This window comes from Delphinapterus leucas, chromosome 6 (assembly GCF_059928025.1).
Source record: "Delphinapterus leucas isolate spDelLeu-1000000601 "Yukka" chromosome 6, BTC_Dleu_Yukka2, whole genome shotgun sequence".
Classification (NCBI taxonomy): domain Eukaryota; kingdom Metazoa; phylum Chordata; class Mammalia; order Artiodactyla; family Monodontidae; genus Delphinapterus; species Delphinapterus leucas.
In genome coordinates, this window is record NC_143134.1 from 17,580,988 (window position 1) to 17,597,732 (window position 16,745).

The 16,745-nt window shown below is 41.7% G+C and overlaps 1 protein-coding gene and 1 pseudogene across 7 annotated transcripts in view; one reads left to right on the plus strand and one right to left on the minus strand.

The window, feature by feature from the left end:
- INTS9 (integrator complex subunit 9) overlaps nucleotides 1–16,745 on the plus strand; it is a 109,301-nt gene that overhangs the window by 55,118 nt on the left and 37,438 nt on the right. For all 7 annotated transcript variants that reach the window (XM_089912754.1, XM_089912753.1, XM_022594959.2 and 4 more), the window contains 2 exons: nucleotides 9,548–9,668; nucleotides 10,772–10,906. In XM_089912754.1, coding sequence (XP_089768880.1) covers nucleotides 9,548–9,668; nucleotides 10,772–10,906 — 256 coding nt within the window. The remainder of the gene's footprint in view (nucleotides 1–9,547; nucleotides 9,669–10,771; nucleotides 10,907–16,745) is intronic.
- On the minus strand, nucleotides 6,556–8,569 carry LOC111185388 (forkhead box protein N3 pseudogene; annotated as a pseudogene).

Below are 16,745 nucleotides of genomic sequence, written 5' to 3' on the forward strand. Positions count from 1 at the left end.
AAATAGGAAATTTAGAGGACTTCAGTCTCATTTGTTCATTAACTACCAAGTGCCTGGCATTGTAAGTTTTCAGGGAAATGCCCCCCAAAGTTTAAGGCATAGTCCCTGTACCCAAGGAGCTTTTTGAGCAGAGATTGCGTACTAAGTGGCAAGACTCAAGCTGGATTTGGCAGGTTAAGCAGGGTTTGAATGAGGGAAGAGATCGCTCCAAGGTAAGAGAACATTGTGGGCAAAAACATAGCAACATGGCATGATTGAGAGGGGACTGGCTTGGTTAAAGTCAGCCAGTGCACACCAGGAAGGAGAGAAAAACATTGAAAGCTAACCTTGTACAAAAGAATATTGAAAGTTTCTTCTTTTGGAAAAGCCAACAATACATTTGACTAATTCCTAGTTTAAATCTTTTGTCTAGCTGATAGAAAGCTTATCAAAATTGTTTGTGAAAACATAGTCACCAAACCTGTGTGATAAAGGAAACCTCTAACATTTTCAAGGAGAGAAATGACAAATAATTAGTTTTAGATCTGAAAGTAGTGTAGTCAGTATATAAGGTACCAGAATAAGATACCCAAAGAATTTAAGCATAGAGTGAAGGGGAGGAATTCATAGGCACTGAATATCATAGATATATAATGTTAATAATATATATTATATATACACATATGTGTGCGTGTGTGTGTAATTTCTCATTTGCTGTGGTCTTCAACAGTTTTTGAAGGAAACATTTTACCCTCAGTTTAGATATATGAAGGGAAAAAAGAGAGTAGGTAAATTATTGAATATTGCAACTAAAGCAACTAAATTAGGTATGAAGACCAACCTTCTACAAATGTTCTGTACAATTAGATTTTGTAAAAATGTCACTGATGAGACCTGAGAAAAGCCCAGGCTGAGTTGAGGTATTAAAACACTGCCTCTGTACTAGAACATGGCCCAGAACACTTCCTAACTTATTAGTAATTCTGGGTCTCCCACCAGGCTCCCCTTATCTCAGGCTCCACCGGGAGGATCCCATTCTTGGCTCACTCACGCGGCGGTTGGCAGAATTCAGTTCCTCAGGGGTGGTGGGTAGCCGAAGCCTCCCTCGGGTCCCTGTCACATGGGCGTCTCCTCAGAGCGTCTCACCACGTGGCAGCTGGTTTCATCAGAGTGAACAAGAGGGCAAGAGAGAGACTGTGGACGAGCAGGAAGTCTTGGTCTTCTGTAACCTAATCTTGGAAGTGACATCTTGTCACTTTTGTTTGTCACAGTCTCTTCACTAGAAGCAAGCCGGTTGGTGCAGCCCACACTCAGCGGGAGGAGCCCAGGCAAGGGGGTGAATATGGGAGGCGGGGAGCCTGGGGAACCCTGTCAGAAGCTGCCTGCCACCGAACCCTAAGCTGAGCAGGTCAGACTTGACACCAGAGTCATTGGGACCTGCTTGGCCTTCCTCTTCCGGCTCACCGGTCTGTTCCTCCCTGGCGTTTTTAGCACCTCGGCGCACACTTACTGGTGCCCTTCAGATAAAACAGACATATGGATCAGCGGAACAGAATAGAGAGCCCAGAAACGAACCCACACACCTATGGCCAGTTAAAGAACGTGGGTCTAATCTAGCTGGTGTGCGACTTACTAGCTCAGCCTCGAGCCAGAGGTGTCTCAGTTGCAGGGCCTTGGCAGAGCTAAGGGCAATTAAAACAAATCCAACTGAGGTGAAAGATGTGGTTGGGCTGCGTTTTTATTCACCACCCTCCCCACTCTAGCCACTCGCGTGATAGCCTTCCAGCTCTGGTGTAAACGCTTCTGCTCCTATCCAGCCCAGAGTAGAAGTCTTTATTTTTTGTGAGGGGCAGTCCTAGGAAGCCCAAGCCATGGGGCTCCCTGATCTGGAGGAATTTAAAGGAGGAGCTAAAGCAGGGGAGTAATATGGGTTCTTCCTTCAGCCCCTCTAGAGCAGTGCCTGGGCCACTCAAGTTCAGAGTCATTGCTGCTCATCAGAGTAAATCACCTTGGGTGATTTCAGCACAGTCACCTGTACTGAAGTCCACTACAGTATTGTTGGAAAATGCATGTTCTGGGGCCACGATGGCTGTGTATATTGGAGATGGTTGGAGACAGTCCTTACTCAGCATCTGTTCTGTGCCAGGCGCTTACGTGCATTGTATCATTTATCCCTCACAGAACAGCTCTAAAAAGGAAGTGATACTCTCCCTGTTTTACAAACGAGAAGACCGGCTCAGAGGTGAAGAGGCAGTGCTGAGATTTAAACCTAGACAAGTCTGTAAATCCTCCACTTTCCCCATGATGTGCCTCTGAGAGAAACCTCTCCTTCCTCAGAGTGGGTGGCAGAGAGTTGCAGGGGTGCGGAAGGAGAGAGAAGCAGTAGCAGCAGCCCCTGCCAGTAACCTCCTCCAAAGAGAGCTTCTGTGCCACTTCCCTGGCTCTGAGACTCGGGCCATCTTCCCAAAGAGCACAAACGATGTGTACCTGACCTAGACGAGTATCTCAAGACCTGAGAAAAGGTGACAGGTGGTCTAGATTTTAAAGCAGGAGTGTTGTGCACACAAAATATGACGAAGAGGACTGTGGTGGAATGTTACAGGCTTCAGGGAGCCTGGCGCCGCGAGAGCTGTTTATAGCTCAGTATATAGAATGTAGGCCAAGGCAGGACCTCGATAAAGAAGGCCTTATAAAGTCTTGCTAAGAGTCTTGGATTTTATCCTGAATGGAATGGTGCACTGTTAAAGTGGAGGAGGGGAGTGTGTGTATGTGTGTATATGTGTAGATTTGCATTTTCAATATATCCTTTAGGCCCTTCTGGGAGTGAAGGCAAGTGTGCAGGCAAGGATGACTCATGGCTTTCCACATCTCTTTTATTGCTTTGTACTGTTGTAAAATTTTTCCTAGACTTAAGTTCCTTGTGAGCACAGGCCTTTATGTTGTACCTGTTAAATCCCTTACAGGACTTAAATTCTATGGCCATAGTCGGGGCTAAGTAAATATTTATTGACTAAATATTGTAAAACCTAAAGCAATTCACTACACATAGGACAGATAAGTGACATAAGAAAATCCTCAGATAAGTGAAATAAGAGAATCTTCACCTGTTTATGCAGAAGGTAAAGAGAAGAGTTGTTGATACTTTGTTGCTGGAGAAACAAAGGTGAAGAGAATTGGAACATCATGACCTGTGTGCTATTTTGGCTAAATCTCTATTCCATGTTTATATGACCAGGAGCATGCACTTCACTGGCCATACAACATTGTTACAGTTTTTTTCTTCTTCTTGCACAACTCTTTGTTTTCCCTTGAGTTAGTAATTATCTTGTTTGCTTATTTGCTTAGTTTTCTGTGTACATATTACTAATTTATCTCTAACCCCTCCCGCATTTGTCTAAGTCTCTCCTCAGTATGTTCAAACTCGATGGGTGGCCTAACAATTTTACCTTCTTGAAAAGTCGTCTCCCAGAGCCTTCACTCTTGCCCTGCCTGGTGTCAGCTGCTCTTGGGCCTATGGCATGGCATTCAGTTTAGGACTTTCTCCACTGTGATCCTGAAGATTTCTTTGCCTCGTTCTTCTCTTAAAAGCTCTGTTTTCTGGGCCTTTCTTTTTTTTGTTTACGCCTTCATTTTGCAGGGCACATCCTCCAACAACTCCCTGAGAAAGAGCGCATGGGAGGTAAGTTGTCTGAGACCCTGCACGTCTAAAACGTCTTCATTCTACTCTCACGCTCTGATAGAAATGTGAGTTAGATGTAGTTTTCTCATAGAATTTTGAAAGCATTGCTCTATTTTCTTCTGTCTTCCAGAAATGCTGTTGAAAAGTCCAGTGCTGTTGAGTCTACATCTTCGATATGTATCCCGTTTATCTCTCTGTGGACTTTTAGAATCTTCTCTTGTTCTTAAAGTTTATGATGGTGTCTCAAACCTAAAGACAGTTTACATTCATGTGTTGAGCTTAGTGGGCCCTTTCAATCTAGAACAGTGGTGGCACCTATGGCCAAGTCTCTGTTTTATGGCCACATCTGGCCTGCCACTGTTTCTATAAATAAAGTTTTATTGGCACACAGCCAAAGATTTACTTGTCTGTTTTCTTTATAATATAAATATTTTCCCAGAATATATCTGGTGTTAATTCTTCTGGGTCAGTATTTTCAGGTATGCAATGTGTCCTTTCAGTGTATAGTTTCTTTTTATTTCACAGTTATGGTTTTTATTATTCTGTTCCCTTGCTTGGATTTCTGTAAGGAGCTCCTGTTATCTGTATGTTGTATCTTCTATATTCTAGACTTAATAGAATACACTATAGCATAATCTCGTTCGGCAATTTCATTGTGAAACCCCTGGTGTGAGTATCTTTTCGTTGAGTTTTTTTCTTTGGTGCTGATCATATTTTTCAGAGAAGCTTCTTCTAGTCTCCTACCCTGCAGGGTATAAGCCTAACTGATGGTGCTCTGATCTGAGGAGAAGAAAATTGTTACTCTCAGTATGTAAACTTTTGCTTAAGGTGGCTGCCTCTAATTGTCAGTCGTTTCTCCTAGTCCGGACTCTTCATTTTTATTCTCTCCAGAAAACAATCTGGTGACATGCCTGGGAGGGGAAGGGTCAATTGCTGAGCCATATGGAATAGGTGAAGAGAATTGGAAGGTTCTATTTCTTAATCAGTTTTTTCTAGGAATTTTCTTTTTTTTTTTTTTTTTAATAAATTTATTTATTTATTTTTGGCTATGTTGGGTCTTCGTTTCTGTGTGAGGGCTTTCTCCAGTTGTGGCGAGCGGGGGCCACACTTCATCACGGTGCGTGGGCCTCTCAATGTCACAGCCTCTCCCATTGCGGAACACAGGCTCCAGACGCGCAGGCTCAGTAGTTGTGGCTCACGGGCTTAGTTGCTCCGCAGCATGTGGGATCCTCCCAGACCAGGGCTCGAACCCATGTCCCCTGCACTGGCAGGCAGATTCCTAACCACTGCGCCACCAGGGAAGCCCAGGAATTTTCTTGTGTTTAGGCTCACCTTCAATCTCACTTCAAGACATACCTATTGTTTCCAATTGCTGAGCTTTTTGTGGGTTTGCAGTATAAATTAAGTCACTTGAATTGAAGTTTCCTGGGTCTGCTAAGTCAGTTATCATTTGTCTTTTTCCTTTCCACTTTCTAAAATGCTGTTGCTATTCTCTCTTCTCTTATCTCTTTGTCTGAAGTGGTGTGTGTGTGTGTGTGTGTGTGTGTGTGTGTGTGTGTGTGAGAGAGAGAGAGAGAAGCCCTTTACTGTTGTTCAGTGATAGTTAAGGAGACAGCACAGAGCAAACGTACAGGTTCAGTTCTCCAGAAGGCCCTTCACCTGTACTGTACAGAGAATCTCAGAGAAGTCACTCTTCAGGCCTATTCTTGATTGTGTTCGAGCAAATGATAACATGTTTTTCTAATGACACATTTTTGTTTGTTTGTTTGTTTTAATGGATGCTCCTGATGCTGGTCTGGAAGGTTGAAAAATGTTTTTTTTTTCTCTTTTCTATATTTACATGAAAATAATTCATCTTCATGCTAAATACATCGTTTACCTTACAGGAACTTTATTTTTGAATTTAAAAAGTTTGTGTTTTTGTGCTTTTTTTATTTTTTTCAAAGCAGTTCCATGCATTGTGGATCAGAAATTTCTGCTGGCGGGCTTCCCTGGTGGCGCAGTGGTTGAGAGTCCGCCTGCCGATGCAGGGGACACGGGTTTGTGCCCCGGTCCGGGAAGATCCCACATGCCGCAGAGCGGCTGGGCCCGTGAGCCATGGCCGCTGAGCCTGCGCGTCCTGAGCCTCTGCTCCGCAACAGGAGAGGCCACAACAGTGAGAGGCCCGCGTACCGCCAAAAAAAAAACAAAGAAATTTCTGCTGGCTACATTGGCTGAATGTGGAAATCATTGATTTTCACAAAGATGAATCCTGACTAACATTAATTGCAAACTCCATTTTGAGGGCAGTATAGGAATTTTTTTTCCTTTCTTTTTTGCCATGTTTTACTTCAGTTTGTCCATCAATGTGCCTTTCATCTTTTAAAAATACACCACAATGCTAATGGCATGTTCTGTAGCTTTTTGTTTTGTTTTGTTTTCACTTGGATCAAATGGTTTTGACAGACAGAAAAAGATTTGTACCACCCTTTCCTTCGTTAACAGCTATTGTAATTTCTTGGAACTTGATTTTCACTTGGTCAGTTAAGACAACGCTTGTTTTTTGCATCAGTTTTTTTCTCTCTTTCTCTCTCTTGTGTGTGTGTGTGTGTCTGTGTTTGCACATGCGCGTGTGCAGGACCAACCTTCAGGCTTATGGCTTGTGGAACCTTCTCTTAATTTAATGTAAAACAGAATTCAGTGATTAGCAACATCACTAAAAACTGACCCAGTCTCTTCTCATGAGTCACTGACACCTGTTGAATATGAATGGTCCAGTGTCCACCCCAGAAGATGCTACTAGGCTTCACAGTTAAGAAGCACAGAGGACTGGTGACCACCCTCCCACCCCCGCATCACACGCTTGGGACAGTGCCAGGGGTTTTCCTGGCACAATTTGATGCCCAGTGCCACGAGCTTGGGTCTGCTCTTGGGGGGACCAGGGGTCCTTCCTTCTCCTCAGTTGCTTTATGGGCATTCACTCAGCGAACCCAACTGGGTGCACATCCTGACCTTTTAAAACCTAAAGGTTGGGCCTGATCAATGGTTACTTTGCACACGTGCCTTCCAAGTGCCGGATGTGTATCCCCGTGGCATTATCGTTGTCGTCCCTGTGGATTCAGCCACGGGTTTCTGACAAGCTGGAGGAAACAATGGTAATTTGGGCTTTTTCGGTTTTGTCTTCAGATAATGAAAAGCTTTTGTAAAACAGCTGAGTGTCAATATGAGTTCTATGGCTTCAATCTCCTTTAAACATAATATTCTTAAGGGTCCAAAACAAAGGAGGAGGGAAATTTAAAAAAAAAAAAAAAAAGAAACAAAGAAAACCAAACCAAAAAAAAAGAAAAATGAAATAATAATAAATTGCTGGTATTGCCACAGATCATTAGAAATCTCCTGACATGCTGAAACCAAATGGCCATAAGTTCAAAACAAATCAGTGACTTGTTTTTAATTTTTCGTGGTTTCCTTTTGTTCTTTCTGCCCCTTTGCCGTCAGATTGGTGATGTTATTCAAACAGGACCGAATCCCCGCCAAGTGCAGGATCGACCCCGCCGCCTCTTTCATCTCGTCATCGCTCTCGGGGGGCTTTTCCGTGCATCTCTTTTTGAGAGGCAGCATGTCGCTGGGGATCTTCCTTGCCTTGGCGAAGTGCTGGTGTTTCTTGTGCTGGGACGCATAGATGCTGTCCCCCAGAGCATCCTTGGCCTCCTTCGGGCTGCATTTCCTGTCATCCTCCTCCGTCTCGCTGTGGCTCTCGTGGCTCTGGAAGCTGCCCTCGCTGCCATTCTCGCTCCCCTTGGTGGCAAACTCGTAGTGGTCATTGACCAAGGAGGAGGAGAGGGAGTCACTGGCGGGCGAGGTGCTCCTGGCACTGCTGTAGTTGTCATCCTCCTTGGGTCTCCACTGCCCACTAGGGAGCCACAGGACGTCTCGCTCTCAGTCCGCATCCGGCAGCTGGTGAGGCCATTCTTCCCGGCTGCTGTCATTCCAGTGGGAGTGATTGGCAACGGCCGGACTCCAGGAAACAGGCCTCCGCTCTGAACCTGCGTTCCGTTTTGTATCACTCTTGGAGGAACTGCTTGTATCTCGGGGAGTATTCAAAAGCATTATGGCACTGGCAGCATCAATGTCAGGATCTTGTAGAAAGGCTCCATTTCTCTTAAAGAAGGTGCTATCTTGCCAGAGGGGTGGACCTGATGTGCTTTGTTATGCCTGAGTAGAGGCGGGAGGTGTATTGAACACATTCGAGTGTGGGTGATAAGGTGTCTTTTTCAAAGCCTGAATTAGACTTTCTTTGTCTGTACTCTGGATTAGACTTTGTACTCTGTACAATGACCCTTTCCCAATACTCTGACTCCTCTCTTTGTCCACTTTCTTAAAACACTTATTCAAGGACAAATTATGACTCACTGAGTTTTTCCGCCCAGTAGGTGCGTTTGCAAAATACGGAAAATGTTCCAAGATCCAGTTGTAGATATCCTTTCCCGGCAGGCGCTTGGTTGGAGAGTCCTCAATAGCCATAAATATGAGGCAGCTGAAGGAGTAGGCGGGCTTGCAGTTGGGGTTCTGCCTGGCATCATAGGGCATGTCGGAGTGGGCAGGGGATGGGGGCGTGTCATCGTCCAGGTCCTGGACGGGGCTGACGCTCTGCAGGACCAAGTCCCCAAAGCTCTTCAGCAGGTTCTTGCTCTCGTGCAGCCAGTTCAGGTTGGTCAGCTCTTCATCTTCCACGGCCCCCTCTTCTAATCGGATGTCAGGCAGAGAAAAGTCGAGGTCATCGCCTTCCTGAAGGGCCTTGGAGAAACCGCTGCCCCGGTAACACTGACTCAGCCCACTGGAGACACTAATTCCTGAGCTTTCTGGTTTCTCACTGGGAGGCATGACTGGACCCATTTACGTGAAGGCTCCTGGCCGGAGCGGGGCGCGGGGGCTCGGGGGCGCTACTGCCCTTCAGCGGGAAACAACAGACTTTCGCAGGTGCCCAGCGGGCATCGCTTGGTGGACCAGCTAAGGACGCGAGGGACGGGCTCAGGCGGCAGGGACGCGGGGGTCGCAGCGCGGCATGGGACCTGCGACGCGCCGCGTGTCCTCCCACCGGCCCCGCGCTCTCCCCGCCCCGCCTACCTGCAAAATATGTTTTATTTTCCACTTTCTGCCAAGCCTCAGTTGTGTTTAAGCCAGTTCTTTTCCATAGCTTTGCAAGCCCACAAGTAATGTTTATTTCATTTATCTTTTGTGAACAGGGAAGACAATGTGAGGTGTCATACAGAAATGCTCTATATTAAGATGTATATGATAAGCCCCAGAACAACCACTAAGGAAATAACTAAAAAAGAAAAAAGTAACAAATCAAGAAAGGAATTAAGAGGCTATATCAGAAAATATTCACTTACTGTTTTTAAAAAGTAGTAGGGGAGGAATAGAGGAACAAAAAAGATATGTAATATATAGAAAACTAAAATTAAATTGGCAGACATAAGCCAACTACATCAGTAATAACATTAAATGTGAATGGCTTAAGCAATTCAATCAAATGACAGAGATTATCACATGGGTTTAAAAAAATAAAGACAAAAAGAAGACCCAGCTATATGCTGGATAAACAAAATAGAAGATAGAAAAACAATAGAGAAAAATCAATGAAACCAAAAGTTGATTCTTTGAAAAGATCAACAGAACTGACAAACCTTTAGCTAGATTGACCAAGAAAAAAAAGGAGAGAATACTGCAATTACTAGAGTCAGAAATGAAAGAGGGGAGAGTACTACCAACCTTACAGAAATAAAAACAATTAGATTCCTGTGAACATTTAGATATGCCAGTAAGTTGGACAACTTAGATTAAATGGACAAATTACTTGAACAGAATCCTCTATAGGTAAGAACTGACTTTATGATACATTTGCAGGCTGCTGCCTTCTCCTCTCAAGGATGCAGTAGAAGTATCAACCTGGAGAAGATGCTATACAATGCAAGAGGTGAACTCTGCCCTTAGTAAAATCCAGCTGGTGGGATATTCTCAGAAAATTGTGAGTGTTAATATGATTTTAAGTGACTGATGAATGCTTCCGATTCATACTGTTGTTCTTTGGAAGGATCCTATACTGCCTTTTTTTTAAGTATCTCTTTTTTTTTTTAAATTTATTTTGGCTGTGTTGGGTCTTCGTTGCTGCACAGGCTTTCTCTAGTTGCGGTGAGCGGGGGCTACTCTTCGTGCGGTGGCTTCTCTTGTTGCAGAGCACAGGCTCTAGGAGCGCGGGCTTCAGTAGTTGTGGCTCGGGGGCTCTAGAGTGCAGGCTCAGTAGTTGTGGCACACGGGCTTATTTGTCCCGTGGCATGTGGGATCTTCCCAGACCAGGGCTCGAATCTGTGTCCCCTGCATTGGCAGGCGGATTCTTAACCACTGCACCACCAGGGAAGTCCCTAGTTTCCTTTTTTAAGCCACTCAGTCACTACAAATCTTGTACTAGTACATAGTGAAAAGATAGAACATCTGTTGTTTTCCTCCATCTTTCCCGGGTTCTTATTGGCACTCTTTCCTAACCCTTACATTCCCCATCGCTAGCTAGCATGTAATGAATCAGGAGAAAGGCATCTCATCCTGTTTACTTTAGAACAGTGACACCACTTTACGGATTTTGGACTAGTGAAATAGGAAACAGAATAAAAGAGATCAAGAAATAATTTGGCAAGTATAACTTTTGAGCTCTGACCTGATCGTGATAAGGGTTCCCATTCCTGTTAACTTGTGCCCAGAGCCACTAAATACAGAACAACCAAGATATTAATTCCTAACCTGAAAAGGGAAGGAAAAAAAGAAGAAGAAAACTGAAGTATTTGTCTCTTCGGTCTGTTTCATAATATAGCATCTCTGCCTTTTAATGAGTGAGGCCTAGGTGCCTGGTGCCATGTGGATAGAGTGAATCTCTCAGAGATGTGACAAGTAAAGACTGTCGGATGTGTCTCCCAAATGGTTTCCATCATCTTTCTGTTTTACTTTAAACTTTCTGGTTCACTTGAAAATAGTTTCTAAGTGGAGAAGAATGTTTCTGTTATTTTTCCCTGTGAACTTATCTGGCATGACTGTACTGCTGAATGCTCATCACACATTCTTATTGTGGTTCTTTTCTAGGAACTTTTTGGTGCAGTCCAGGTGACTCCTTTAAGCTCTGGCTATGCCCTTGGAAGCTCCAACTGGATTATCCAATCCCATTATGAGAAAGTGTCTTATGTCTCTGGATCCTCCTTGCTTACCACACACCCCCAGGTAATTCTAAATTCTCTTTTAACAGCTCAGCTTTTTGGTTATTTACCCTAAATTCAGAATGTGTCCAAAGTACCATCAGCTGTTTTTAAATCTTCCTAATTTCAGTTTCTACAAACACTCTTTTTTTATTTTATTTTTTTTTTATTTTTTTTTTTTTGCGGTACGCGGGCCTCTCACTGTTGTGGCCTCTCCTGTTGCGGAGCACAGGCTCTGGACGCACAGGCTCAGAGGCCATGGCTCATGGGCCCAGCCGCTCCGCGGCATGTGGGATCTTCCTGGACCGGGGCACGAACCCATGTTCCCTGCATCGGCAGGCGGACTCTCAACCACTGCGCCACCAGGGAAGCCCACACACTCTTTTTTTTATTGTGGTAAGAACACTTAACATAAGATATACCCTCATAATAAATGTGTAACTGTACAATACATGATTGTTGACTGTAAGTGCGACGTTGTATAGCAGATCTGTAGAGCTTACTCATCTTGCTTACCTGAGACTTTATGTCCTCCTCTTTATCAGAGTTAGAGTATTCGTGTCCATAGTTCCTCTGTAAGATCCTGCTGCCTTTAGGTCACCTCTAGGATTTAGAGATTTCCCAACACTTCCAATAACCAGAGCCTGATGAGTGTAACAGAGATGATCACTTGTTTACTCAACAAATATTAATTACTTAATATTTACTAAGGGCCTACTATGTGTCAAGCGCTCATCTAGGTATTAGAGATTCAGTGGTGACCCACAGACAAAGTCCCTTCTCATGAATCTGCCTTCGTTGATGTATAGAGAGAGAATGGTGTGCTGAAAATAAATGAGCAACGTAATTCCAGATTCTGACACAAGTACTGAAAACACCAAAGCAGAGTTATATATAGAACGATGGAGACTAGTTTAAATTGGATGGTCAGAGGAAGCTTCTAGGGACAGTCTCATTGGAACTGAGACCTGGAGAAATGAGGCATGTAAAGCTGTGGACAAAGCATTACAGGGACATGGCAGATGAAGGGCTCCTAACACCAGAACAAGCTGGGCATGTCTGCAGAGCAGAGCAGACCATTGTGATTGCAGCATACTAAGTATGATCAGGACATGTCCAGGAGGTTAGCAGACACCAGGCCATGTAGGACTTTGTGGGCCATGATGAGAAATTTGGATTTTATTTGAATGTATAGACTGAAGCTATTGGAAAGTTTTAGGTAGTCATTCATTATCAGTCACACTGGCAAGCACCTAAGTGCATAAATATTGTTATAAATGTTAGTTATTCCATTTTAGGTATTTGTAAAGAATTTATTGCTCATTTCATAGATCCTGGTTCTTTCCATGTTTGTAAAGGAGGGCAAAGGAGATTAGATATTGTTAGTTAGATATTGTTAGTTAGCCGGTGGATGGGGGGCTGGATGGATAGATAGATAACTTGGGGGAGCCCATGTCCCATTTTAATATAGGAAAAAGAATGACTGCTGTAAGTCCAGAACAGTAGGATTCTTCTGAGCTACCACTCTGCATTGTTTTTGTACCTTTTTTATAATCAAGTTTCATTTCAGGGTCTAGAGGGAACAAGTGGCTATTTTTTCCTATAGCTAGCAGAATTCTGGGCCTTTCCCGCTTATTGAAATCAAAAGCCCATCAATGTCATCCTAACCTGCTTCATTGAAACAAATTTTTTATCGGCAGCTTCTATCATTCCTGATATATTCTCCCATAAAAGACAGAAGGATGACTTGGCTGCCAACTCTTCCAATTTGTCCTGCCTTTGCAATACTATTGATGTAATTTCCAGTAAATTATACTTACAAGGTCTGTAAATTTAAAGGGAAAATAAGGTCTTGAAAGTAATGAGCAGCATACCTAAGTAATTAATTTTAATTTCTAGCTGGCAGCCACTATTGTATGTAAAAAAGAAAGTAAATTAGATTTTCTTTTACCCAGATAATTGGATTCTATATTGAATTAGCAGGGATAAGGAAAGGTTTGGTTTGAAAACACTTGATATTTTACTTCAGAGGTCAGCACACCACCTGTTCTGGTAAATAACGTTTTGTTGGGATACCGTCACACCCGTTTGCTTCATGGGTTGTTTGTGGCTGATGACACCCTATCACGGCAGTTATACTTTTCGACTTTATAGAAAAGGGCCAATCACCGATCAGCTTTAGTAATGGAACCCCACGACCTAGGAAGAATGTGGCGGGCAGCTATACTGACCTAATAAGCATATGGAAATGAGGCTTTGGATTAAGCCTGTAACAGTAAGAATGGAAATGTGAGTTAAAGAAACATTGGCAGATCTTTAATTCAACAAACATCTCTTGAATAACCGCTGTCTTCAGGGAAGGAAAAATACAAGTCAAAGATCTTATGCCTGGACGACACTGAGAATGATGATAATGACACTAATCCAGTTGACAAGGAGGAGTTGGCGGGGGTGGGGAGGCGGCTGTGGTCATTAGTTTCAGAAGGGGGTGGTGTGTGTGATGAATAGGAATTAGAACATGGGACAGATGGAAATGCAGAGCTGGAAGCTGGATATGAAGGCAAGCCTGGAGACAAATTGAGAGCCATCAGATTTTTTTAAATATATAACATGCTGAGGATTAAAGACTGAGCTGTGGGAAACAGTGGAAGGAAGAAAAATGGTCTTGAATAAGAATGTTTGGAGAATTGAGGCCAAAAAAAGTACAGCATCCCAAATGGAAAAGGAAGAGAACTAGCCTTTACTGAGCACACCGTCTCAGTATTAATTTCTTAAATCGATCTAATATTCAGCAACCATGGTGAATTCTCATAGTAATTCTGATATTTATCTGTTGATGGTAGTATCTGCAAAGAAGTAAGAGTTTTGTCACTAAGCTTCCAATCCTTGTATCTTTTCTTTTTCCCATCTTGTAACTAAGCTCTCTAGTTCCATGTTAAACAGAAGTGATGATAGCAGCATCATCGTTTTATATCTGATTTTAAAGGGAATGCTTTCCTAGTCTCTTCATTAAATATGATGCTTACATGTCTTTATTTGTCAGGTTAAGGAGTTTCCCCTCTGTTCCTAATTTTCTGATTTTTTTAAAACCAGATATAGGTGTTATTTTTATCAAATACTTTTTCTGAGTCTGTGAGTTAATCATGTGATTTCTTTCATTGAGACCATTAACGTAGTGAATTGTAATGTTAACTTTTCTCGCATGTAACCATCCTTGCATTCCTGGGGTAAATCTTACTTGATCATATAATTTATTCTTTTTAAAATACCTTCCTGGAATCATTTGGTCAGTATTTTATTGACGTTTATAATCTGTATCCATAAGTGAAAAATGGACCCATACATTGTTTTCTTGTACTATCTTCATTTGTTTTTGGAATCAAGGTACATTAGTCTCATCAGATGATTTGGGCACCTTTCCCTCTTTATCTGATGGCCAGAAATTTACAAGATAGGGATTATCTTCTCTTGAAAGTCAGATTCCCCATAAAATTACCATTTTAATTTTTTTCGTAGCTATTGAATTATATTTTCTGGGTCAAAGGTATGCCAGTTTTGCAGAAATTTGTCCATTTTTCCTAGGTTTTCAAAAATCATACACATGGAATTATATGTGTACAATTTATATTTTAAACTTTTGTGTAATTCTATTTTCATTCTAAATTTTTTTCATTATGTCTTTTTTTTCTCCCCCTTGTTCAGACTTGCCAGAGGTTTGCCTACATTACTGATTTTCTTCAAAGAAAAATTTTTGCTTTCAGTGGTTTTTGTTGTATTTCTATTCTCTGTTCTGCCCTTTATTATTTCCTTCCTTGGGTGTACCTTGCTGCATTTCTTTTAATACTTAGCTCATTTGTTTCAGTCTTTCTTTGCTCTCCAATAAGTATATTTAAAGCTGTCAGTTTCTCTCAGTATCATTTAACTGTTAAATGTTGATATGAAGTGCTTTGTCATTCATATCTAAGTATATCATAATTTCCTTCTTAATGTTCCTGATTTAAATAACCAAAGGTTATTTTATAGTATACTTTTGTTTGTTTCTAGTCTATCCCAGTATGGTTAGACTTTGCGTTAGACAAGACTTTTGTCATGTTATACTTACATTTCAGGATTCTTATCTAATTTTCTTTTACATTATAATAAGAGTATACTGATTCTTTGAAATTTGTTTAGTCTTACTTTGAAACGCAATCATTTTCGGTAAATGTTCAACATATGTTGGAAAAGACTGTGTATTCAGTGCTGAGTGAAAATTTCTTCTGTATGTATTTATTCATTTGAGTCTGTTGTGTTTTTAAGTCTCCTATCTTTCCTTAGCTACCAGTTTCTGAAAAGGATGTGTTTTTGGTTGATTTATCTATTTCTCCTTATAGTTTTACTGATTATTGCTTTTTATATTTTTAAGCTGTATACTCAGGGGTATATATGTTCATGTGATCATTGTGTCTTATTGATCAATTATTCCTTCTATCAGGATGTTTCTTTTTTTTTCTCTATCAAAACTGCATTAAAAACCAGGAGACTTTTTCCCCTTCCATACTTGCCTGCTAGTGTTTTTCATCCCCCTTTTTTTTTTTCTCACTCTTTCTGTGTCCTTTTCTACTGAATCCCTTGTAGACAACATAGTAAGGGATTTTTTTTTTCCCTTTTTCAATCTAGAGTCTCTTTGATTAGTGAAACCATTTATGTTTCTTATAATCACTATTGTATTGGGGGCTTATTTTTGCCATCTTCATGTTTTTTTGTTTGCTTCATTCTTTTCCCCATGTTTTCTTGCCTTCTGTTAGAAGTCTAAATTTCCTTCTGCAAGGTTGAAGACATATATATCTTTTAACTTTTTATTTTATATTGGAGTAAAGTTGATTTAACAATGTATCAGTTTCAGGTGGACAGCAAAGTGATTCAGTTATATGTATACATGTATCTATTCTTCTTCAAATTCTTTTCCCATTTAGGTTGTTACATAATATTGAGTAGAGTTCCTTGTGCTATACAGTAGATTCTTGTTAGTTATCCATATATATTTTATTTTTATTCTTCTGGGTTATTCCTTCATTTGTCCTTCCTGTGAGTATCTTATCACTGTCTGTATCTCTCCCTCCAGAGCCACACCTTCCTCTTGCCCCTCCCATCTTTTTCCTCTTCCTTCCTCCCACCTTCCCCCCTGCCCACCATTGTCAGTAGGGTCTAGAAATTTAGTCCCATGTTATTTAAAATATACGTAGGGTGGTGAATATATCACGTATTTAGACCACAGTGAACTTTGTTCTTTTTTTCTTTCTTCCCAACCTTGTTTCCCATAAATCTCATAAGCCTTCGAGATTTACTCTTATTTTTTCAAGAATACTTGAGGAATGTTCACCAAGAGGTAAACTTTATGAGGCCATGGACCACTAAGAACATCTTAGTAGATGGGTGGTGGCTATCAGGAAGAATGAGGCTAGAGATGTTTTGAGAGCAGGAAACTTCTCTCCATTTGGGAACTTCTGCCTTAGAACAGTGGTTCTTAACATTTTGTGGGTCATAGACCCACAAGCCTGGTGGTAAGAATTTGATGAGAACTTTTTTTTTTTTTTAATCTGCACACCTACACAAGGTTTTACATTTATTTTCTGGAGACTGAGTTTATGGAGTCCTCAGAAGCCCATTGTTATTCATCAGGTTAAGAATCCCTGACTTAGAACTTTGGAAAGAATCTTCTTTTTTGTAAGAAATAAATTTTTTTTAATTAATTGAGAATTTCTACCCAATCAATTCCCTGAAGCTTCTGATGTTCACAGTGGGAATTCCTCTTGCCCTTGGGGTTGGAGGAGGCTGGTAGCTGGCATGAGAGAACGTTTCCTTCTACCCCACACTGCCCATAT